Below are 25,129 nucleotides of genomic sequence, written 5' to 3'. Positions count from 1 at the left end.
CATTCTCAGATTTATTTCGGCTTCAAGAAGAAATGGGAATTACATTTCATGTGGAAATCATCCTACCCTTATTAGACGTTCTCTGCTGTAAACTACAGTGTTGTCCTTGTCTTTCCAACCCACATTAGATTAACTTCCAACAAAATTACGTCTCACTGCAACGATGCGTCATCTGGTGGACAAACGACTACCTAATGCCAATACTGGAAATGCAGCCAATTGATGATGAATATTTGGTTTTCCTTTAATCCTGCTGAATTTGTAATTATGTATCGGCCGTTCTAATTGCCGATACCGAATATATATGTGTGCCTGTGTGTGTGTGTGCGTGTGGATATGTGTGCACCACCATCTACAGGCGAATGAGTGTACAGTCACTAAATGTACACATAACTTAATTTTTTTAGAGCCCCCCATGAATGACATTCTACAAAACTTTGCATACACCCAGAGAATGTCAGGTTAATCATACACATAAAATTTGGTGCAGTTCTGAACATCTTAACTGAAGAGAGGGGCGGGGAAAAATATATTATATTTTTACATAATATTTCAGATCACACAATGAGCTGTCATAATATTGGGCACAGATGCAAACTATATCTTATGCTATCTGGCTTTATCTTGGCTTCAAACGAATTTGGATAAATTTAGATTGCTACCTTTTTTTATTAGTTGGCCATTCCTTTAGTAAATAATGAATTGTATAGCCAATCTAATGTAGCATCATCATCATTAGCCTTTATATCAGGCCTAGCAAGGACGTAGTCATGATGTCAACATTGGGGGGGCTTGACAAACATAGGCACAGATGCAAAAAGTGTCTTATGGTGTAAGAATAAATGAATGACAAAATAAATGAATGACACATGTATGAACAAATTCATCATTTGAACTAAAAGGGCACTAGTTTCACTTTCGCTATCATTGCAAGAAATAGGCTACAATGGAAAATGCTTCAAAGATCCTCTGATCGGCTCCAAAAATGAATGGGGTTTCCTTAGCCTGTACACCTTTCCAACAAGTTTTATGATAATTGTACCGGTAGCTTTTGCGATATTGTTGACATGCCTACCGCTCCGCATGATGCAGTAAATATAAGCTTTTGATAGCGCACGCCACTTACGAAAAACGCAAAACCACCAGGACAAACCCCTCAGTGTTTAGGCTACTCTCTCTGGAACCATCACTAGGCTAATCATTTGTGCGTTATTTACATTTGATTACATTTCAGATGGTGGTGTTTGTTGGTTTCCTATAGTAGCCTATACCTATCGTCTTTTTTCTTTCTATGTCCGTATATGGGGGGAATCTCGTTAATTAGGCTACATATCACGGAGCTGAATGACTACTGATCCTGACAGATAAAAAGGTTTTGTTCTGCTGTCTTGTGGATGGAATAACAGGCGAGATCAGTGAAGAGACGGTGTACATAACATAGCCTTCTACGACAGTAATTTCGTTCAATCAGAGCTGCAGGAGACTTCAGAACAGTGATTGAATTGTGACGTTCATTTCCATGCAGGCGCAAACCGTTTATGACGAGCTATGTCATAATGGCCACAATGCATTTCTTTGACGTCATCGTCAGAATTTGTATAAATTCAGCTGATTTTACAGTATTGCCCCAGTCCCAGACGAGAGATTCAATCAGTCAAGAGAAAATACAGTTTTCATAATATTTCATTTTGACTAATATACGATTTCAGTTGATGTAAGTTTCAGACAACACTCTAAAAACTAAATTAACAATTAGATTTGTTAAAATTCTAATAGATAGTCTAATTACATGTATCTTTTCATTTCTTTATTTTACCAGAGACAGTTACACTGGGCTTCCGTCTCAATGGTATAACCATGAAAGACATAGGAAACCCAGGAAAGGAGCCACCTGAAGACAATTCCTCCAGGCGCCGTGAGGATTGGCCTCGTGAGTCGGAGCCAAGGTTACATTTCCCGCTTGAAACCCAACGGGATATCTTCCCTGTGGCAGATAGTCGTGTGACGCTCACGCCACACGAGCCCACCCGCTTCCCGACACTTCACGGAACAGTCTCGCTGACCTCCACCGCAGCCACGCTCCACCCAAGGCTTCAGGTGACAAAGTCCACCGCGCCTCATGGAAGGTTGCCTCTGGCCAGGAACGGGGTGACTCAGAGGGAACTGCGAGCAGCAGTTGGGCCGATGGGCCGGGCACCTGGAGGAGACCCTAGGAGCATCGCGGCAGCTGGTCAGTCCGCACACATGATGCAGGCCGGCCCCTCTGGGAGCGGATTGGACCTGACGGGCTGTGCAGGCCCGAGGCTACTCAGACCACTGCCTCCTGCAGACACGAGGCCCAGGGAGCCCAGCAGACCCACGCAGCCAAGAGCAAGCAGGCGCCGCAACATAACAATGCAGGGTGAGGCGGTCCATGCAGAAGAGCCGCCCCGAGTTGTTCGCCTGGAACCAGTTCCACCACCACAGTCCCCGGCAGCACCTAGCGACATCGGGAGGCGCCCAGGAAGACGCCAAGCAAGGCACAATCGTGACTCTCCGGCTTATACGTATGTGTCAGCAGACACAAATGAATGCGTTTGCTTCGCTGCTGGTGACAGCATTAGCACCAATTGGAGTGAGTACCAGGAAAGGACCAGGCCACAGACGGCACCACGACTTCCTCCATTCGAGCGATCTCCACTGGCCCCGAGGCCACGTCTTCTACCCAGGAGGCCACAAATGGAGCCCAGACGCCTCAGTAGCACTGTTGACCAATCCACCACACTCCCTCCACTGAGCCAGAATGCATCTATGGTCTGTAACATCAGTGATCAACAGCAGATGAGGGAGCTCCAGCAGGCAACCAGCGTGCCTCACAGCACAGCCTGCGATCACGAGCCGCCACGCATGATCCTGTCCGCCTTGAGAGAGACGCAGCAGCAGCAGCAGAAGCAGCAGCAAGCATCCGTCAGCCTCCACGGCCGCGGGAGTAACGTAGCCGCTTCCTCTAGGACCCAAAGGGACCCTGGGTATGAGCAGGACGTGCACCGTGTCATCGCCGAGCACGCAGTTCCACTGGAGACTTTGCAAAGCGACGCCAGAGAACGCAGACGCACGTGCAGACCGCCGCACAGGCGCCGGAGACGCCTCACGCTCGCCTTGCCGATGGCCCGCACCTTCCGTCTCAGAACCCGCAAGCCCATGTCCACTCACAGAGTGGTCCTTGGATGAGCGCCGCGGCGCTGTGTGTCTGCGGGGACTTGGACTCAGACAGGTAAGGGTTCAAAAGCCCGGCAAGATCCAAATATTGTTCATTCAGTTCATTTAAGGGTAGGGAATAACCACACAATAAGCCTAAGCACCACAAACTAATCATGCTTCATCCTGTTCTTCCAGTCAGTCAGAGGAGGATCCATTTGTCAACTTCCAGTCCCCAATTCACTCACCATCAGTTGGACACACGGGTACACATGATGCTACTAATATCAGCACAACAATTAGAAGGATCCAAGCATAACAGAAGGGATGGCATTTGATTTTCCACCATATCAACATCAGAGGCCACAAACTCCATCGATACAACAAGGCATGAATCTGTGCATTCTAGGAGCACACTGGTCCTCTAGGTTTGGCCAGAGGATGATAGAAATGGAGCTGTGTGTCGGCGGGGATTTGGATGTAGACAGGTAAGGCCTACTCAACAAACACCCATATCACTACAAATCAATGCTTAGTGTCAGAAACACAGTAGACTGCTTTTAGGAATCTGCTTCTCTTTCACAGTCGAGGGGTCCATCTCTACTTCCGGTCCCCAACTACTCAACATCAACTGGACACACAGGCAAACTTGGTCGCTACTTTGACCAGCGCAATGATTTGAAGGACCCTGCATACGAAGACAAGAGGTGGCACATTTTAGGGGTTGCATCAACATCACAAGCCACATCATCTATGCTCCTGATCATCTATTACTGCACACTAAGAGAGCACTCTACCCCTAAAGGATGACAGGAAAGGAAATGTGTGTCAGTGGGGATTTGGGTTTAGACAGGTAGTGGTAGTTATTTGAGTTTATTCAACAACTGCACACACAGGCAGGTAGTTAACTGAGTAAGAGTCCATTTAACATGTCTTACTGCCACTAACACACAGTATAACGTTTTTATGTTCTCTCTACTTCTCTTCTACAGCTGAGGGGTCTATTTGTCTACTTCCAGTCCCCAGTTACTCAACATCAACTGGACACACAGGCAAGCTTTGTGCTACTCACAGTTCACCAGCTTTTTTCCCTGAAGGACCCACCCTGCGTATCAGGGAAAAAAGAGGTGGCACATTTTGGCTTTCCCAGAAGCCACACCTATGGTACCTATGTGCCCACCACCCCTCCAGGATAACAACAGAAGGAAATGTGTGTCAGTGGGGACTTGGGTTTGGACAGGTAGGTACAGTAGTTAGTGAACCGAGTAAGTGTCCATTTAAGATGCATTGCTGCCACAACACATGGTATAATGATTTATATTCTCTGCTTCTATTTTACAGTTGAGGGACCTATCTGTCTACTCCCAGTCCCCATGAACTTACCATCAACTGGACACACAGGCACACCCAACACCACAAAATATCAGGGCATAGAGAAGAAGGATTCCAGCATGGAATCAGAAGAGCTGGAACTTTTTGCCTATTACTTACACCACATCAGGACCGAACACATCAATCATACATAACAGGTCTCTGTAAGTGAGGACTGAGAACCCACCCCCTGGCTAAAAGTCCAGCAGGTGAAAAGGAATGGAATTGTGTGTCAGTGGGGAGTTGGATTAAGACAGGTACGATCCAGAAAGTGTGTGCTGGACCACTAATACTTGCCTGAACACAGTGTAACACCTGTATGTGTTTCTCTTTTACAGCCTATAGCTTCCATCTGTCTGTTTACACTCCCCATTCAATCAACATCAACTGGACACACATGAGAATAGTCTCAAAGATAAGGATCTAAATAAGGAAGAACTTAAGAAGAGATCTCTTTCAGACAGGATTTGAGATGGTATATGCGAAGTTGACACAGCTATATTTTTTACTCAAACTTCAACCCAATTTTTGACTCAAGCATGACTCTCAGATCTTATTGCTGTAAACTGTCACCCATCATGAAGCTTTTCACGGCCTTCCTCCCTGTTTTACCCTGCCTTTATTGATCTCCCTCTTTCACTCATTCTGCAATAAAATAAACATTTTAAAGTTTTGTTCGAGAAGGGTCTTTGCAGTGTTGAAACATATCCTTTAAAATCGATGAGCTTTCCACTTTACTCGATTGAAAACCTACTGGCATTTTCAGATTTTATTTCAAGGTATTTTCACACAAAATGTCTATAAATTGTAAACAAAGTTACATCACAGTGAACAGTTTCTGATGAACACATTGACATTGAATAAAACCAAATGGCACCCTTCACAACATTTTTCATGCCGTAATACTGATTTAGAAGCTTTTTACCAATGATAGTCTTACAAGGCACCATTTAAGTGAACAATGATTACTGTGACAGCCCCAGCTGTCTCCAGTCATATTAAAATATCAAAGCCAAACAACATGACAATATTATGCAACACGGCAACTTTTCAAAACTCATAACTCAGAAGAAGTATAAAAACGATGTATTTATTTAGTGCTATTATTATTGTTAATAATAATAATAATAATAATAATATTTCAGATCACACAATGAACTGTGTCATAATATTGGGCACAGATGCAAACTATATATTATGCTACAGTATCTGGCTATATCTTGGCTTCAAACGAATTTGGATAAATTTAGATTGCTACCTTTTTTATTAATTGGCCATTACTTTAGTAACTAGATGTACCGCATAGCGGTACACAATATGACCGCCGCACAGTCCTGTACATCCATGCCGCGAAAATAAATCATTAATTAATGAATTTGTCTCCATCTTCTACTCCATCCCCCACTCTTGAAACTTTTGTGTATGCTGGTTTGGAATGCGTGTTTGCGGGCCGCACACAAAGTAGCCTACTGGCGCTGCAAAGGTGAATAGATTTGTAGCACTTGCCAAAAAATGTGTAGCATTGTTATAAAACCTTTAAAATCTCTAAACAATCACAAGTAGGGCAGTTCATCACAGTCCATCCATAGCAACTGGACTGATGAAAGGTACACCTGTAGGCTACATTGTATTTGGGAAAAGCAGACGGTAGCAGCATAATGTATTTAATGTATTAATGTATTAGGGATTGTTTTTGTTATTTAACAAAACAATCCCTGTCAGATCCATGCAGTTTTCAACAGCTATCAAGAAGAGAGGTCATGTCATGGATTTTTGTGAATGTTTATTCTTCTACATATGCAAGAGTTTAGTCATCTAGTTCATATGTTATTCAACTTAATTGTCAATGCACAAATTAAATACCAGTAGTCTAAAACAAAATGCAGTTTTACCCAGTGGTGCAAATAACTGACATGTCCAAAAGGGCCTTCATGAAATGCGTCTCTAGATACACATTTTAACGGCCAAGTTGAAGAGCTGCTGTCCGTTATTGTTTGTGCAAATATAGGCTGATTCATGTTCCCTTGCATTTTGCAACTATTAGGTCCATGGTTAGTCTGGCTTTCGCCAGACCAAGCTCAATCTTTTAAGAAATCGAAAAAGAAACTGTCGGCAGATCAGGCTGGGTTCACCCAGCCTAGTCCATGGTAGGCGCCCGATAGAAATAGCCTATATTGCGCCCCCTCTGCAACGTTTGCCCCCCGGTTTTAGAGCTATTCTAAATGCAAAAATGCATAGAGGGAGTTATGACAAAACCGTGACCGTTAAACTATAAGCTATATAATGTAGGCCCTATGCTAGGCCTATTACACAACATATATTGTCACTAGGCTATGCTGGCGACCCAAATAAAATCTCCTTTGGGAACCAACAGTATCAAGCGGACTTAAGCTGCCACCTCTTGGCGAAAAGTTAATAATTTTGCATATCAGTAGTAATACATTTCACGCAGCTGCGTGAATCACGGAAAGCGCGAATGAAGTGGACACTTCTAAATGGGGCCCACTGTACAGTAGCTGAAGGTCTGTGGCTAAAGCAGCCATAATAAAGAAAGTGTTATCATTGTTTGGATACTTCACACACATGTGCTTTTTAATTGCATAGACTACAACTACCAAGCTGGAATCAAAGCACATCGACTCCCCTCTCACACCCTAAACACGCACTTCGAACAAACAAAAAGCGTCTCAGGCTAGCCATAGGCAAAACTATTAGACCGGTGTAACGTTGGTACTAAATCATCCATCGCAAGGAATGATTTTTGTAGCACGTGCAACAAATATGTGTAGGTACAGCCCTGTCCTGAATACATCTCTCAACTTGCGCTCTAAAACATTTGGTTTAAATGGAGATGTAGATCATCACGGGTGCGTTAATAAATCTACATTGCGGCGAGTTGACACGAATTATTCACTTTGACGAATTTATGTTTCAGTCCTAGTTACTTTACTTTGAGCCATGCTCTTCCTTACTTGAATCACCTTTGAAAATAGAGGATTGAAGTAGCCTAGTGGGTGTTTGGGAATGAACATTGACAGATGCTTTTTGAGACTTTGAGCAGAAATGTCCCAGCCCGGAGTTTAGGATGCATCATAGACAAGTTATCTTTCAGGTAGCCTATATATTTTCCATTAGAAAACCATCACGTTAGCGAACGTGTTGTGGCTAACTCACTTAGCTCCTGCTAGTAGCCTAGGTTATGGTCATAAGAGAATGGGATGACAGTCGTAAGATAGAATTAGTGCTGTTATCAATTTGCTTGGTAGCCTATAACCGCATTTATGGTTTTCTACAAATACATAATCAAATTGGCCTCCATCACTCAACCAATGCTAACGGTACATTATTTTACTTACCTCCTAGGCTATAACTTACAAGATTAACGTAGCCTACTGTACCTGCAGTAAAAAACAAGCATGTCCGATAAACATTCTCAGATTTATTTCGGCTTCAAGAAGAAATGGGAATTACATTTCATGTGGAAATCATCCTACCCTTATTAGACGTTCTCTGCTGTAAACTACAGTGTTGTCCTTGTCTTTCCAACCCACATTAGATTAACTTCCAACAAAATTACGTCTCACTGCAAAGATGCGTCATCTGGTGGACAAACGACTACCTAATGCCAATACTGGAAATGCAGCCAATTGATGATGAATATTTGGTTTTCCTTTAATCCTGCTGAATTTGTAATTATGTATCGGCCGTTCTAATTGCCGATACCGATAATATGTGTGTGCCTGTGTGTGTGTGTGCGTGTGTATATGTGTGCACCACCATCTACAGGCGAATGAGTGTACAGTCACTAAATGTACACATAACTTAATTTTTTTAGAGCCCCCCATGAATGAAATTCTACAAAACTTTGCATACACCCAGAGAATGTCAGGTTAATCATACACATAAAATTTGGTGCAGTTCTGAACATCTTAACTGAAGAGAGGGGCGGGGAAAAATATATTATATTTTTACATAATATTTCAGATCACACAATGAGCTGTCATAATATTGGGCACAGATGCAAACTATATCTTATGCTATCTGGCTTTATCTTGGCTTCAAACGAATTTGGATAAATTTAGATTGCTACCTTTTTTATTAATTGGCCATTCCTTTAGTAAATAATGAATTGTATAGCCAATCTAATGTAGCATCATCATCATTAGCCTTTATATCAGGCCTAGCAAGGACGTAGTCATGATGTCAACATTGGGGGGGCTTGACAAACATAGGCACAGATGCAAAAAGTGTCTTATGGTGTAAGAATAAATGAATGACAAAATAAATGAATGACACATGTATGAACAAATTCATCATTTGAACTAAAAGGGCACTAGTTTCACTTTCGCTATCATTGCAAGAAATAGGCTACAATGGAAAATGCTTCAAAGATCCTCTGATCGGCTCCAAAAATGAATGGGGTTTCCTTAGCCTGTACACCTTTCCAACAAGTTTTATGATAATTGTACCGGTAGCTTTTGCGATATTGTTGACATGCCTACCGCTCCGCATGATGCAGTAAATATAAGCTTTTGATAGCGCACGCCACTTACGAAAAACGCAAAACCACCAGGACAAACCCCTCAGTGTTTAGGCTACTCTCTCTGGAACCATCACTAGGCTAATAATTTGTGCGTTATTTACATTTGATTACATTTCAGATGGTGGTGTTTGTTGGTTTCCTATAGTAGCCTATACCTATCGTCTTTTTTCTTTCTATGTCCGTATATGGGGGGAATCTCGTTAATTAGGCTACATATCACGGAGCTGAATGACTACTGATCCTGACAGATAAAAAGGTTTTGTTCTGCTGTCTTGTGGATGGAATAACAGGCGAGATCAGTGAAGAGACGGTGTACATAACATAGCCTTCTACGACAGTAATTTCGTTCAATCAGAGCTGCAGGAGACTTCAGAACAGTGATTGAATTGTGACGTTCATTTCCATGCAGGCGCAAACCGTTTATGACGAGCTATGTCATAATGGCCACAATGCATTTCTTTGACGTCATCGTCAGAATTTGTATAAATTCAGCTGATTTTACAGTATTGCCCCAGTCCCAGACGAGAGATTCAATCAGTCAAGAGAAAATACAGTTTTCATAATATTTCATTTTGACTAATATACGATTTCAGTTGATGTAAGTTTCAGACAACACTCTAAAAACTAAATTAACAATTAGATTTGTTAAAATTCTAATAGATAGTCTAATTACATGTATCTTTTCATTTCTTTATTTTACCAGAGACAGTTACACTGGGCTTCCGTCTCAATGGTATAACCATGAAAGACATAGGAAACCCAGGAAAGGAGCCACCTGAAGACAATTCCTCCAGGCGCCGTGAGGATTGGCCTCGTGAGTCGGAGCCAAGGTTACATTTCCCGCTTGTAACCCAACGGGATATCTTCCCTGTGGCAGATAGTCGTGTGACGCTCACGCCACACGAGCCCACCCGCTTCCCGACACTTCACGGAACAGTCTCGCTGACCTCCACCGCAGCCACGCTCCACCCAAGGCTTCAGGTGACAAAGTCCACCGCGCCTCATGGAAGGTTGCCTCTGGCCAGGAACGGGGTGACTCAGAGGGAACTGCGAGCAGCAGTTGGGCCGATGGGCCGGGCACCTGGAGGAGACCCTAGGAGCATCGCGGCAGCTGGTCAGTCCGCACACATGATGCAGGCCGGCCCCTCTGGGAGCGGATTGGACCTGACGGGCTGTGCAGGCCCGAGGCTACTCAGACCACTGCCTCCTGCAGACACGAGGCCCAGGGAGCCCAGCAGACCCACGCAGCCAAGAGCAAGCAGGCGCCGCAACATAACAATGCAGGGTGAGGCGGTCCATGCAGAAGAGCCGTCCCGAGTTGTTCGCCTGGAACCAGTTCCACCACCACAGTCCCCGGCAGCACCTAGCGACATCGGGAGGCGCCCAGGAAGACGCCAAGCAAGGCACAATCGTGACTCTCCGGCTTATACGTATGTGTCAGCAGACACAAATGAATGCGTTTGCTTCGCTGCTGGTGACAGCATTAGCACCAATTGGAGTGAGTACCAGGAAAGGACCAGGCCACAGACGGCACCACGACTTCCTCCATTCGAGCGATCTCCACTGGCCCCGAGGCCACGTCTTCTACCCAGGAGGCCACAAATGGAGCCCAGACGCCTCAGTAGCACTGTTGACCAATCCACCACACTCCCTCCACTGAGCCAGAATGCATCTATGGTCTGTAACATCAGTGATCAACAGCAGATGAGGGAGCTCCAGCAGGCAACCAGCGTGCCTCACAGCACAGCCTGCGATCACGAGCCGCCACGCATGATCCTGTCCGCCTTGAGAGAGACGCAGCAGCAGCAGCAGAAGCAGCAGCAAGCATCCGTCAGCCTCCACGGCCGCGGGAGTAACGTAGCCGCTTCCTCTAGGACCCAAAGGGACCCTGGGTATGAGCAGGACGTGCACCGTGTCATCCCCGAGCACGCAGTTCCACTGGAGACTTTGCAAAGCGACGCCAGAGAACGCAGACGCACGTGCAGACCGCCGCACAGGCGCCGGAGACGCCTCACGCTCGCCTTGCCGATGGCCCGCACCTTCCGTCTCAGAACCCGCAAGCCCATGTCCACTCACAGAGTGGTCCTTGGATGAGCGCCGCGGCGCTGTGTGTCTGCGGGGACTTGGACTCAGACAGGTAAGGGTTCAAAAGCCCGGCAAGATCCAAATATTGTTCATTCAGTTCATTTAAGGGTAGGGAATAACCACACAATAAGCCTAAGCACCACAAACTAATCATGCTTCATCCTGTTCTTCCAGTCAGTCAGAGGAGGATCCATTTGTCAACTTCCAGTCCCCAATTCACTCACCATCAGTTGGACACACGGGTACACATGATGCTACTAATATCAGCACAACAATTAGAAGGATCCAAGCATAACAGAAGGGATGGCATTTGATTTTCCACCATATCAACATCAGAGGCCACAAACTCCATCGATACAACAAGGCATGAATCTGTGCATACTAGGAGCACACTGGTCCTCTAGGTTTGGCCAGAGGATGATAGAAATGGAGCTGTGTGTCGGTGGGGATTTGGATGTAGACAGGTAAGGCCTACTCAACAAACACCCATATCACTACAAATCAATGCTTAGTGTCAGAAACACAGTAGACTGCTTTTAGGAATCTGCTTCTCTTTCACAGTCGAGGGGTCCATCTCTACTTCCGGTCCCCAACTACTCAACATCAACTGGACACACAGGCAAACTTGGTCGCTACTTTGACCAGCGCAATGATTTGAAGGACCCTGCATACGAAGACAAGAGGTGGCACATTTTAGGGGTTGCATCAACATCACAAGCCACATCATCTATGCTCCTGATCATCTATTACTGCACACTAAGAGAGCACTCTACCCCTAAAGGATGACAGGAAAGGAAATGTGTGTCAGTGGGGATTTGGGTTTAGACAGGTAGTGGTAGTTATTTGAGTTTATTCAACAACTGCACACACAGGCAGGTAGTTAACTGAGTAAGAGTCCATTTAACATGTCTTACTGCCACTAACACACAGTATAACGTTTTTATGTTCTCTCTACTTCTCTTCTACAGCTGAGGGGTCTATTTGTCTACTTCCAGTCCCCAGTTACTCAACATCAACTGGACACACAGGCAAGCTTTGTGCTACTCACAGTTCACCAGCTTTTTTCCCTGAAGGACCCACCCTGCGTATCAGGGAAAAAAGAGGTGGCACATTTTGGCTTTCCCAGAAGCCACACCTATGGTACCTATGTGCCCACCACCCCTCCAGGATAACAACAGAAGGAAATGTGTGTCAGTGGGGACTTGGGTTTGGACAGGTAGGTACAGTAGTTAGTGAACCGAGTAAGTGTCCATTTAAGATGCATTGCTGCCACAACACATGGTATAATGATTTATATTCTCTGCTTCTATTTTACAGTTGAGGGACCTATCTGTCTACTCCCAGTCCCCATGAACTTACCATCAACTGGACACACAGGCACACCCAACACCACAAAATATCAGGGCATAGAGAAGAAGGATTCCAGCATGGAATCAGAAGAGCTGGAACTTTTTGCCTATTACTTACACCACATCAGGACCGAACACATCAATCATACATAACAGGTCTCTGTAAGTGAGGACTGAGAACCCACCCCCTGGCTAAAAGTCCAGCAGGTGAAAAGGAATGGAATTGTGTGTCAGTGGGGAGTTGGATTAAGACAGGTACGATCCAGAAAGTGTGTGCTGGACCACTAATACTTGCCTGAACACAGTGTAACACCTGTATGTGTTTCTCTTTTACAGCCTATAGCTTCCATCTGTCTGTTTACACTCCCCATTCAATCAACATCAACTGGACACACATGAGAATAGTCTCAAAGATAAGGATCTAAATAAGGACGAACTTAAGAAGAGATCTCTTTCAGACAGGATTTGAGATGGTATATGCGAAGTTGACACAGCTATATTTTTTACTCAAACTTCAACCCAATTTTTGACTCAAGCATGACTCTCAGATCTTATTGCTGTAAACTGTCACCCATCATGAAGCTTTTCACGGCCTTCCTCCCTGTTTTACCCTGCCTTTATTGATCTCCCTCTTTCACTCATTCTGCAATAAAATAAACATTTTAAAGTTTTGTTCGAGAAGGGTCTTTGCAGTGTTGAAACATATCCTTTAAAATCGATGAGCTTTCCACTTTACTCGATTGAAAACCTACTGGCATTTTCAGATTTTATTTCAAGGTATTTTCACACAAAAAGTCTATAAATTGTAAACAAAGTTACATCACAGTGAACAGTTTCTGATGAACACATTGACATTGAATAAAACCAAATGGCACCCTTCACAAAATTTTTCATGCCGTAATACTGATTTAGAAGCTTTTTACCAATGATAGTCTTACAAGGCACCATTTAAGTGAACAATGATTACTGTGACAGCCCCAGCTGTCTCCAGTCATATTAAAATATCAAAGCCAAACAACATGACAATATTATGCAACACGGCAACTTTTCAAAACTCATAACTCAGAAGAAGTATAAAAACGATTTATTTATTTAGTGCTATTATTATTGTTAATAATAATAATAATAATAAATATAGCTGCAAGCAGCAATGAGGGGGCCAAGCAGTATAGGCCGGAGTAGCCACGGCGACAAGATAGAACTCAGCAGACACTCGCGATCAACACTTTCAACAAGTGTTACATCAAACATAACTGATTTTGTAGGGCTGAAACAGGGCTGAGTATTGCCACCGCCTCCGCCAGCCAGCACCCCCACCTAATCACCCCTGCCCGTCCCACCCCGTCCCGCCCCGCCCTACCACGCACGCATTAGAATGACTGGATGGAATATGTTGTCATCTGTTTCACATCCAAAAATAAAAGATCGATAAAACACATCGCAACTACAGATCAAAATGCAACATTGCTAATTGCAGCACCCCCTACAGGTCAAAGGTCACCAAAGTTTTTGAGCGTCCTCCTAATGGGGTCATGAATATATGTAGTAAGTTTGGTTATGATACATGGCAGGGTTGCTGAGATATGAGCTCACTTCCTGTTTGGCGGCTTCGCCACCAATTTCGATTGGCGGTTACGGGCGAATGCTTTTGTCAATTGTTCAAGAGAGCAAGATATTCATAGGTTATGGTCTGAAGATGATCTGTGCCAATGGTGGTGAAAATTAGATGAAATTTGCGACCTGTGAAAACTTTTTGATGTTTTTGATTAAATCCAATAGGGCGGCCGAATCAATTAAGATGACATCACAAGTTGGCCTGGATCGGCCTAAGGACCTCCAACAGTATTACCAGACACCACTAGTGCGTTTTAATTCTAAGCACAACAGCAGCTACAGGCCAAAAGGCATGTTTCTTAATTACAGCGCCCCCTAGAGGTCAAAGGTCACCAGATTTCTTGAGCGTCCCCCTGATTGGGTCCTGAGTCCATGCACCAAGTTTGGCTTTGATACATGCAAGGGTTGCTGAGATATGAGCTCACTTCCTGTTTGGCGGCTTCGCCGCAAGTTTCGATTGGCTGTTACAGCCGAATGCTTCTGGCAATTGTTGCAGAAAGCAAAGCACTGATAAGGCATGGTCTGAAGATGATCTCTGCCAATGTTGGCGAGGATCCGCTGAAATTTGTGACCTGCGAAAATTTTCATGTGTTTTTGATTAAATCCAATATGGCGGCCGAATCAGTTATGATGACATCACAAATTGGCTTGGGTCGGCCTAAGGACCTCCAACAGTATTAACAGACACCAGTAGTGCGTTTTAATTCTAAGCACAACAGCAGCTACAGGCCAAAAGGCATGTTTCTTAATTATAGCGCCCCCTAGAGGTCAAAGGTCACCAGATTTCTTGAGCGTCCCCCTGATTGGGTCCTGAGTCCATGTACTAAGTTTGGTTATGATAGATGATTGGGTTGCTGAGATATGAGCTCACTTCCTGTTTGGCGGCTTCGCCGCATATTTCGATTGGCTGTTACGGGCGAACGGTTTGAGTTCCGAAGACGAAAAGGAATAACTTTTGTGAGGCTTGGTCTGAAGATGAAGTGTGTCAGGTTTGGTGTCGATCGGACAAAATTTGTGACCTGTGAAGACTTTTTAGTGTTTTTGATGAAATCCAAAATGGCGGAAAATCCATCATGGCGGAAATTGACGTCATAGGGTGCGTTGAACTCAGCTTGGTCCAAGGATTCCAGCGATACCTCATTTTTGACAATCGGGTCAACGGGTCAGAAGTTACGTGCATGAACGCAAGTCCAACTTTGGCCTGTTGGTGGCGCTAGAGCGCTAGAGGTGCCGACATGAAACTTGGTGAAATTAATCATTGGACTGTCTCCAATCACTGTGCCAAATTTCAGAACTTTTTGCCAGACGGTTCTATGGGCTGCCATTGACTTCAATGGCAGAGGAATAATAATAATAAATATAGCTGCAAGCAGCAATGAGGGGGCCAAGCAGTATAGGCCGGAGTAGCCACGGCGACAAGATAGAACTCAGCAGACACTCGCGATCAACACTTTCAACAAGTGTCACATCAAACATAACTGATTTTGTAGGGCTGAAACAGGGCTGAGTACTGCCACCGCCTCCGCCAGCCAGCCCCTCCACCTAATCACCCCTGCCCATCCCACCCCGTCCCGCCCCGCCCTACCACGCACGCATTAGAATGACTGGATGGAATATGTTGTCATCTGTTTCACATCCAAAAATAAAAGATCGATAAAACACATCGCAACTACAGATCAAAATGCAACATTGCTAATTGCAGCACCCCCTACAGGTCAAAGGTCACCAAATTTCTTGAGCGTCCTCCTAATGGGGTCATGAATATATGTAGTAAGTTTGGTGATGATACATGGCAGGGTTGCTGAGATATGAGCTCACTTCCTGTTTGGCGGCTTTGCCGCAAGTTTCGATTGGCTGTTACAGTCGAATGCTACTGTCAATCGTTCCAAAAAGCGATGCACTGATAAGGCATGGTCTGAAGATGTTCTGTGCCAATTTTGGTGAGGATCCACTGAAATTTGTGACCTGCGAAAATTCGTACGTGTTTTTGATTAAATCTAATATGGCGGCCGAATCAATTACGATGACATCACAAGTTGGCCTGGGTCGGCCTAAGGACCTCCAACAGTATTACCAGACACCACTAGTGCGTTTTAATTCTAAGCACAACAGCAGCTACAGGCCAAAAGGCATGTTTCTTAATTACAGCGCCCCCTAGAGGTCAAAGGTCACCAGATTTCTTGAGCGTCCCCCTGATTGAGTCCTGAGTCCATGCACCAAGTTTGGCTTTGATACATGCAAGGGTTACTGAGATATGAGCTCACTTCCTGTTTGGCGGCTTCGCCACATATTTCGATTGGCTGTTACGGGCGAACGGTTTGAGTTCCGAAGACGAAAATGAATAACTTTTGTGAGGCTTGGTCTGAAGATCAAGTGTGTCAGATTTGGTGTCGATCGGACAACATTTTTGACCTTTGAAGACTTTTTAGTGTTTTTGATGAAATCCAAAATGGCGGAAAATCCATCATGGCGGAAATTGACGTCATAGGATGCGTTGAACTCGGCTTGGTCCAAGGATTCTAACAATACCTAATTTTTGACAATCGGATCAACGGGTCAAAAGTTACGTGCGTGAACGCAAGTCCAACTTTGGCCTGTTGGTGGCGCTAGAGCGCTCAAGGTGCCGGTATGAAACTTGGTGAAATGAATTATTGGACTGTCCCCAATTAGTGTGCAAAATTGTATAACTTTTTACCAGACGGTTCTATGGGCTGCCATTGACTTCGATTGCAAAATAATGCGCATCAGCAACTACTGGCCAAAATGCATTTTTGTCAATTACGGTGCCCCCTAGAGGTCAAATGTCACCAAATTTCTTGAGCGTCCTCCCGATGGGGTCTGAGGTACATGTACTAAATTTGGTTTTGATACATGAAAGCGTTGCTGAGATATGAAATCACTTCCTGTTTGGTGGCTTCGCCGCAAATTTCGATTGGCTGGTACAGGTCAATGCTTCTGTCAATTGTTCCAGAAAGCAATACACTCATCAGGCATGGTCTGTTGATGGTCTCTGCCAATTTTGGTGAGGATCCGCTGAAATTTGTGACCTGCAAAAACGTGTACGTGTTTTTGATTAAATCCAATATGGCGGCCGAATCAATTACGATGACATCACAAGTCGGCTTGGGTCGGCCTAAGGACCTCCAACAGTATTACCAGACACCACTAGTGCATTTTAATTCTAAGCAAAACAGCAGCTACAGGCCAAAAGGCATGTTTCTTAATTACAGCGCCCCCTAGAGGTCAAAGGTCACCAGATTTTTTGAGCCTCCCCCTGATTGGGTCCTGAGTCCATGTACTAAGTTTGGTTATGATAGATGAATGGGTTGCTGAGATATGAGCTCACTTCCTGTTTGGCGGCTTCGCCGCATATTTCGATTGGCTGTTACGGTCAAACGGTTAGAGTTCCGAAGACGAAAAGTGATAACTTTTGTGCGGCTTGGTCTGAAGAGCATGTGTGTCAAGTTTGGTGACGATCGGACAAAATTTGTGACCTGTGAAGTTTTAGTTTCACTTTCACTAAAATCCAATATGGTGGAAAATCCATCATGGCGGAAAATGACGTCATAGGGTGCGTTGAACTCGGCTTGGTCCAAGGATTCCAACGATACCTCATTTTTCAAAATCGGGTCAACAGGTCAAAAGTTACGTGCGTGAACGCACGTCAAACTTTGGCCTGTTGGTGGCGCTAGAGCCCTCGAGGTGCCGACATGAAACTTGGTGAAATTAATCAATGTACTATCCCCAATCAGTGTGCCAAATTTCACAACTTTTTACCAGACGGTTCTATGGGCTGCCATAGACTTCAATGGCAGAGGAAAGATGTTAAATAATAATAATAAGAAATCATAGAAACACAATGGGTGCCTTCGCAGCTTCGCTGCTTGGCCCCCAAATATAGCTGCAAGCAGCAATGAGGGGGCCAAGCAGTGAGATCAGCAGGCCAGATTAACCATGTAAGTCAATGCCGTTGCATCAGACATATAGCCTTAAGCAGTCACAGCAAGTTCCATGCCATACAACCCAAGATTGGCTGAGTTACAAGGTCAAGTTTCACATCAAAACATAACTGATTTTGTGGGGCTGAACCAGGGCTGAGTGTCGCCGCCCCCTCCCCCAGCCAGCCCACCGCCGCAACCGCCCCTGCCCATCCCACCCCGTCCCACCCTTGCACGCACGGCATGCATTAGAATGAACTAGATGGAACTTGCTGTCATCAGTTTCACATCAAAAATAAAAGATTGACTGAGATATGATCACACTTGCTGTGATTTAAACACAGAGGTCAAAAATTGACGTCATAGGGTGTGTTGAACTCGGCTTGGCCCAAGGATTCCAATGATACCTCATTTTGCCATTCGGGTCAACAGGTCAAAAGTTACGTCCGTGAACACAAGTCCAACTTTGGCCTGTTGGTGGCGCTAGAACACTTGAGGTGCCGGCATGAAACTTGGTGAAATGAATTATTGGACTGTCCCCAATTAGTGTGCAAAATTTTATAACTTTTTACCAGACGGTTCTATGGGCTGCCTTTGACTTCCATTGCAAAATAATGCGCATCAGCAACTACTGACCAAAATGCATTTTTGTCAATTACGGAGCCCCCTAGAGGTCAAATGTCACCAAATTTCTTGAGCATCCTCCCGATGTGGTCTGAGGTACATGTACTAAGTTTGGTTTTGATACATGAAAGCGTTGCTGAGATATGACATCACTTCCTGTTTGGCGGCTTCGCCGCAAATTTTGATTGGCTGGTACAGGCCAATGTCTCTGTCAATTGTTCCAGAAAGCAATGCACTCATCAGGCATGGTCTGTAGATGGTCTCTGCCAATTTTGGTGAGGATCCGCTGAAATTTGTGACCTGCAAAAATGTGTACGTGTTTTTGATTAAATCCAATATGGCGGCCGAATCAATTACGATGACATCACAAGTTGGCATGGGTCGGCCTAAGGACCTTCAACAGTAGTACCAGACACCACTAGTGGGTTTCAATTCTAAGCACAACTGCAGCTACAGGCCAAAAGGCATGTTTCTTAATTACAGCGCCCCCTAGAGGTCAAAGGTCACCAAATTTCTTGAGCGTCCCCCTGATTGGGTCCTGAGTCCATGGACTTAGTTTGGTTATGATAGATCAATGGGTTGCTGAGATATGAGCTCACTTCCTGTTTGGCGGCTTCGCCGCAAATTTCGATTGGCTGTTACGCGCGAACGGTTTTAGTTCCGAAGACGAAAAAGAATAACTTTTGTGCGGCTTGGTCTGAAGAGCATGTGTGTCAAGTTTGGTGACGATCGGACAAAATTTGTGACCTGTGAAGTTTTAGTTTCACTTTCACTAAAATCCAATATGGCGGAAAATCCATCATGGCGGAAAATGACGTCATAGGGTGCGTTGAACTCGGCTTGGTCCAAGGATTCCAACGATACCTCATTTTTGACAATCGGCCATACGGGTCAAAAGTTACGTGCATGAACGCACGTCCAACTTTGGCCTGTTGGTGGCGCTAGAGTGCTCTAGGTGCCATCATGAAACTTGGTGACATTAATCATGGGACTGTCCCTAATCAGTGTGCCAAATTTCACAACTTTTCACCAGACGGTTCTATGGGCTGCCATTGACTTCAATGGCGGAATAATAATAATAATAATAATAATAAGAACAAATAGAAACACAATGGTTGCCTCGCAGCTTCGCTGCTTGGCCCCCAAATATAGCTGCAAGCAGCAATGAGGGGGCCAAGCAGTAGTATAGGCCGGAGTAGCCACGGCGACAAGATAGAACTCAGCAGACAGTCGCGATCAACACTTTCAACAAGTGTCACATCAAACATAACTGATTTTGTAGGGCTGAAACAGGGCTGAGTATTGCCACCGCCTCCGCCAGCCAGCCCCCCCACCTAATCACCCCTGTCCGTCCCACCCCGTTCCGCCCCGCCCTACCACGCATTAGAATGAACTGGATGGAATATGTTGTCATCTGTTTCACATCCAAAAATAAAAGATTGATAAAACACATCGCAACTACAGATCAAAATGCAATATTGCTAATTGCAGCACCCCCTACAGGTCAAAGGTCAACTACTTTCGAAGTGTTATCATTTTTAATAACCCACGTTTCACAATATACTGTGCAAATAAAGGCCTAGACTCGCGATCAACTAATGTTGTTGCGCTGCATTGCCTCTAAGTGTCGCCAACTGACGATACACATTGGAAATGTGCGTAGGCCTACGCCAGACATGAAGTTTGCGTGGAGGACCTCACATTCTCACGTTCAAGTCAGCCTTCGTACATCCGCACGTGAGCATGAGAAGTGACGTACGCAGCATTTTTGTGCGTATGCAAGCTTTGTACATGAGGCCCCTGGTCTGTTTTATTTCACGTGAATATTGCAAAGTACCACACACACACATGCTTTCATCATGTGATCACATGTGTTGCATGCATGCACCTGATTACGCAAATGAAGTCGCGCTGACAACGTGTTACAATTGTCACGAGGATAACAGGACACGCAAATATCTCTGCTCTTACCTCAGACGGATGTTCAATGTCCACATCAGAGTCGTCATTAGATGTAAAAATAACCCTGATCTCTTCATCAGTAAGCTGACGCCTTTTCAAATGTGCCATGACTAATATTATCGATGAAATTGTATAGCGTCTGTAAATACTACGAATGTTTTCTGAATGAATGAACTTCGAGATGCCGGTCGCTGTAATGTTTTGCATTGACGGACTTGATGGATGCACTGCTATTGCGCAAATAAAGCTGTGATTATAATGGGACAAGATAAAGATGTATGCGCATTTCTTGTGCGAGTTTTAATGTCATGAATGTAGCAAACTAGGTTTCCTGAGCCGTGCGTTACTGAAAGCTTCATAGCTCGTGAATGAACGATGTTTGTTTCCAGCATTCCGTACATTTCGCGGTCATTTTGATTTTCATCTTTTCAGTGGCCATGAGATTTGACTAAACACTGAATAACATCATCATTTAATTTAGAAAAATCACTCATTTTGCTTGTTTTATTGTGCTTGGTGTAATGACTGACATTCAGAAATATGGCAATAAATGGCAGTGAAGCTAGAAACATTTGTAGCCTCCTGTAAATAAACGTCTTCCCAATACTTGCCACTTCCGTGGATTTTGTCATGTACAGTATAGCCCGACCACACAATCATAATATAAACTAGATCTGCAAAATGTGGACATAACAAAATGGTAGTGGCAAAGTGATTTGCGAGAGACCATTTTTGACTTTGAGAATGTACAATGTCAGCCCATGTTAGCCAACCAGTGGTAGCCCATTGTTAAGCAGCAATTAGAATACTTATGTAGCAACATTCCAAACACAAAAGTGTGACGGTACGCTTTTACGGATAGTTACGTTCTTAAGCGTTAAGCAGTCACAGCAAGTTCCATGCCATACAACCCAAGATTGGCTGAGTTACAAGGTCAAGTTTCACATCAAAACATAACTGATTTTGTGGGGCTGAACCAGGGCTGAGTGTCGCAGCCCCCTCCCCCAGCCAGCCCACCGCCGCAACCGCCTCTGCCCATCCCACCCCGTCCCACCCTTGCACGCACACATTAGAATGAACTAGATGGAACTTGCTGTCATCAGTTTCACATCAAAAATAAAAGATTGACTGAGATATGATCACACTTGCTGTGATTTAAACACAGAGGTCAACAATTGACGTCATAGGGTGTGTTGAACTCGGCTTGGCCCAAGGATTCCAATGATACCTCATTTTGACATTCGGGTCAACAGGTCAAAAGTTACGTCCGTGAACACAAGTCCAACTTTGGCCTGTTGGTGGCGTTAGAGCGCTTGAGGTGCCGGCATGAAACTTGGTGAAATGAATTATTGGACTGTCCCCAATTAGTGTGCAAAATTGTATAACTTTTTACCAGACGGTTCTATGGGCTGCCATTGACTTCCATTGCAAAATAATGCGCATCAGCAACTACTGGCCAAAATGCATTTTTGTCAATTACGGTGCCCCCTAGAGGTCAAATGTCACCAAATTTCTTGAGCGTCCTCCCGATGGGGTCTGAGGTACATGTACTAAATTTGGTTTTGATACATGAAAGCGTTGCTGAGATATGAAATCACTTCCTGTTTGGCGGCTTCGCCGCAAATTTCGATTGGCTGGTACAGGTCAATGCTTCTGTCAATTGTTCCAGAAAGCAATGCACTCATCAGGCATGGTCTGAAGATGGTCTCTGCCAATTTTGGTGAAGAACAGATGAAATTTGTGACCTGCGAAAACTTGTACGTGTTTTTGATTAAATCCAATATGGCGGCCGAATCAATTACGATGACATCACAAGTTGGCTTGGGTCGGCCTAAGGACCTCCAACAGTATTAACAGACACCACTAGTGCATTTTAATTCTAAACACAACTGCAGCTACAGGCCAAAAGGCATGTTTCTTAATTACAGCGCCCCCTAGAGGTCAAAGGTCACCAGATTTCTTGAGCGTCCCCCTGATTGGGTCCTGAGTACGTGTACTAAGTTTGGTTATGACAGATGAATGGGTTGCTGAGATATGAGCTCACTTCCTGTTTGGCGGCTTCGCCGCAAACTTCGATTGGCTGTTACGGTCAAACGGTTTGAGTTCCGAAGACGAAAAGGGATAACTTTTGTGCGGCTTGGTCTGAAGAGCATGTGTGTCAAGTTTGGTGACGATCGGACAAAATTTGTGACCTGTGAAGTTTTAGTTTCACTTTCACTAAAATCCAATATGGCGGAAAATCCATCATGGCGGAAAATGACGTCATAGGGTGCGTTGAACTCGGCTTGGTCCAAGGATTCCAACGATACCTGATTTATGACAATCGGGTCAACAGGTCAGAAGTTACGTGCGCGAACGCAAATCCAAATTTGGCCTGTTGGTGGCGCTAGAGCGCTCAAGGTGCCGGTATGAAACTTGGTGAAATTAATTACGAGACTGTCCCCTATCAGTGTGCCAAATTTCACAACTTTTCACCAGACGGTTCTATGGGCTGCCATAGACTTCAATGGCAGAGGAATAATAATAATAAGAAAACTAACAATAACAATGGGTGCCTTCGCAGCTTCGCTGCTTGGCCCCCAATAATAAATATAGCTGCAAGCAGCAATGTGGGGGCCAAGCAAATAAGCAGAAGTTGGGATTGGACTGGACTAGACTAAGCTAGACTGGACTGGACTGGACTGGACTGGTCTGGACTGGACTGGATTGGATTGGATTGGACTGGACTGGACTGGACTGGATTGGATTGGATTGGACTGGATTGGGATTGGGATTGCAGAGATATGAGCCTACTTCATGTGATTGTTGATTGGATTGGATTGGATTTAATTGGACTGGATTGGATTGGACTGGATTGGATTTGATTGGACTGGATTGGGATTGCTGAGATATGAGCCTACTTGATGTGATTGTTGATTGGATTGGATTGAATTGGACTGGATTGGATTGGATTGGGATTGGACTGGACTGAATTGGACAGGACTGGACTGGATTGGATTGGAATGGACTGGATTGGATTGGATTGGGATTGCTGAGATATGAGCCTACTTGATGTGATTGTTGATTGGATTGGATTGAATTGGACTGGATTGGATTGGGATTGGACTGGAATGAATTGGACAGGATTGGATTGGAATGGAATGGACTGGATTGGATTGGATTTGGATTGCTGAGATATGAGCCTACTTCATGTGATTGTTGATTGGATTGGATTGAATTGGATTGGATTGGACTGGACTGGATTGGGATTGGGATTGCAGAGATATGAGCCTACTTCATGTGATTGTTGATTGGATTGGATTTAATTGGACTGCATTGGATTGGACTGGACTGGATTGGATTTGATTGGACTGGATTAGGATTGCTGAGATATGAGACTACTTCATGTGATTGTTGATTGGATTGGATTGAATTGGACTGGATTTGATTGGATTGGGATTGGACTGGACTGAATTGGACAGGACTGGACTGGATTGAATTGGATTGGATTGGACTGGACTGGATTGGGATTGGGATTGCAGAGATATGAGCCTACTTCATGTGATTGTTGATTGGATTGGATTTAATTGGACTGCATTGGATTGGACTGGACTGGATTGGATTTGATTGGACTGGATTAGGATTGCTGAGATATGAGACTACTTCATGTGATTGTTGATTGGATTGGATTGAATTGGACTGGATTTGATTGGATTGGGATTGGACTGGACTGAATTGGACAGGACTGGACTGGATTGGATTGGATTGGAATGGACTGGATTGGATTGGATTGGGATTGCTGAGATATGAGCCTACTTGATGTGATTGTTGATTGGATTGGATTGAATTGGACTGGATTGGATTGGGATTGGACTGGACTGAATTGGACAGGATTGGATTGGAATGGAATGGACTGGATTGGATTGGATTTGGATTGCTGAGATATGAGCCTACTTCATGTGATTGTTGATTGGATTGTATTGAATTGGATTGGATTGGACTGGACTGGATTGGGATTGGGATTGCAGAGATATGAGCCTACTTCATGTGATTGTTGATTGGATTGGATTTAATTGGACTGCATTGGATTGGACTGGACTGGATTGGATTTGATTGGACTGGATTGGGATTGCTGAGATATGAGACTACTTCATGTGATTGTTGATTGGATTGGATTGAATTGGACTGGACTGGACTGGATTGGATTGGATTGGATTGGACTGGATTGGACTGGACTGGATTAGATTTGATTGGACTGGATTGGGATTGCTGAAATATGAACCTACTTCATGTGATTGATTGATTGGATTGGATTGAATTGGACTGGATTGGATTGGGATTGGACTGGACAGAATTGGACAGGATTGGATTGGATTGGACTGGATTGGACTGGACTGGATTAGATTTGATTGGACTGGATTGGGATTGCTGAAATATGAACCTACTTCATGTGATTGATTGATTGGATTGGATTGAATTGGACTGGA

At 44.4% G+C, this 25,129-nt stretch overlaps 2 protein-coding genes across 11 annotated transcripts; both read left to right on the top strand.

Moving 5' to 3' along the window:
* The first annotated feature begins 1,616 nt into the window (after nucleotides 1-1,616).
* On the top strand, nucleotides 1,617-5,228 carry LOC121715837. Of its 6 annotated transcripts, none has more exons than XM_042101824.1 (6): nucleotides 1,617-1,714; nucleotides 1,820-3,253; nucleotides 3,376-3,665; nucleotides 3,763-4,417; nucleotides 4,519-4,805; nucleotides 4,887-5,228. In XM_042101824.1, the coding sequence occupies exon 2, from the start codon at nucleotides 1,858-1,860 to the stop codon at nucleotides 3,208-3,210; it is 1,353 nt and encodes a 450-aa protein (XP_041957758.1). In that variant the 5' UTR covers nucleotides 1,617-1,714; nucleotides 1,820-1,857; the 3' UTR covers nucleotides 3,211-3,253; nucleotides 3,376-3,665; nucleotides 3,763-4,417; nucleotides 4,519-4,805; nucleotides 4,887-5,228. The 6 variants fall into 6 exon arrangements, with proteins under 6 accessions (XP_041957758.1, XP_041957762.1, XP_041957760.1 ...); XM_042101828.1 differs by having other exon boundaries at nucleotides 3,376-3,884; nucleotides 4,170-4,417; XM_042101826.1 differs by having other exon boundaries at nucleotides 3,376-4,000; nucleotides 4,170-4,417.
* A 4,363-nt stretch (nucleotides 5,229-9,591) lies between these two features.
* On the top strand, nucleotides 9,592-13,203 carry LOC121715838. 5 transcript variants are annotated; one of them, XM_042101832.1, is made up of 7 exons: nucleotides 9,592-9,689; nucleotides 9,795-11,228; nucleotides 11,351-11,640; nucleotides 11,738-11,975; nucleotides 12,145-12,392; nucleotides 12,494-12,780; nucleotides 12,862-13,203. In XM_042101832.1, the coding sequence occupies exon 2, from the start codon at nucleotides 9,833-9,835 to the stop codon at nucleotides 11,183-11,185; it is 1,353 nt and encodes a 450-aa protein (XP_041957766.1). In that variant the 5' UTR covers nucleotides 9,592-9,689; nucleotides 9,795-9,832; the 3' UTR covers nucleotides 11,186-11,228; nucleotides 11,351-11,640; nucleotides 11,738-11,975; nucleotides 12,145-12,392; nucleotides 12,494-12,780; nucleotides 12,862-13,203. The 5 variants fall into 5 exon arrangements, with proteins under 5 accessions (XP_041957766.1, XP_041957765.1, XP_041957767.1 ...); XM_042101831.1 differs by having other exon boundaries at nucleotides 11,738-12,005; XM_042101833.1 differs by having other exon boundaries at nucleotides 11,738-12,011.
* The last annotated feature ends 11,926 nt before the right edge of the window (nucleotides 13,204-25,129 follow it).

This window comes from Alosa sapidissima, chromosome 8 (genome assembly GCF_018492685.1).
Source record: "Alosa sapidissima isolate fAloSap1 chromosome 8, fAloSap1.pri, whole genome shotgun sequence".
Classification (NCBI taxonomy): domain Eukaryota; kingdom Metazoa; phylum Chordata; class Actinopteri; order Clupeiformes; family Clupeidae; genus Alosa; species Alosa sapidissima.
The sequence above is the reverse complement of the archived record's forward strand: the minus strand, read 5'-3'. Positions and strand labels throughout refer to the sequence as shown.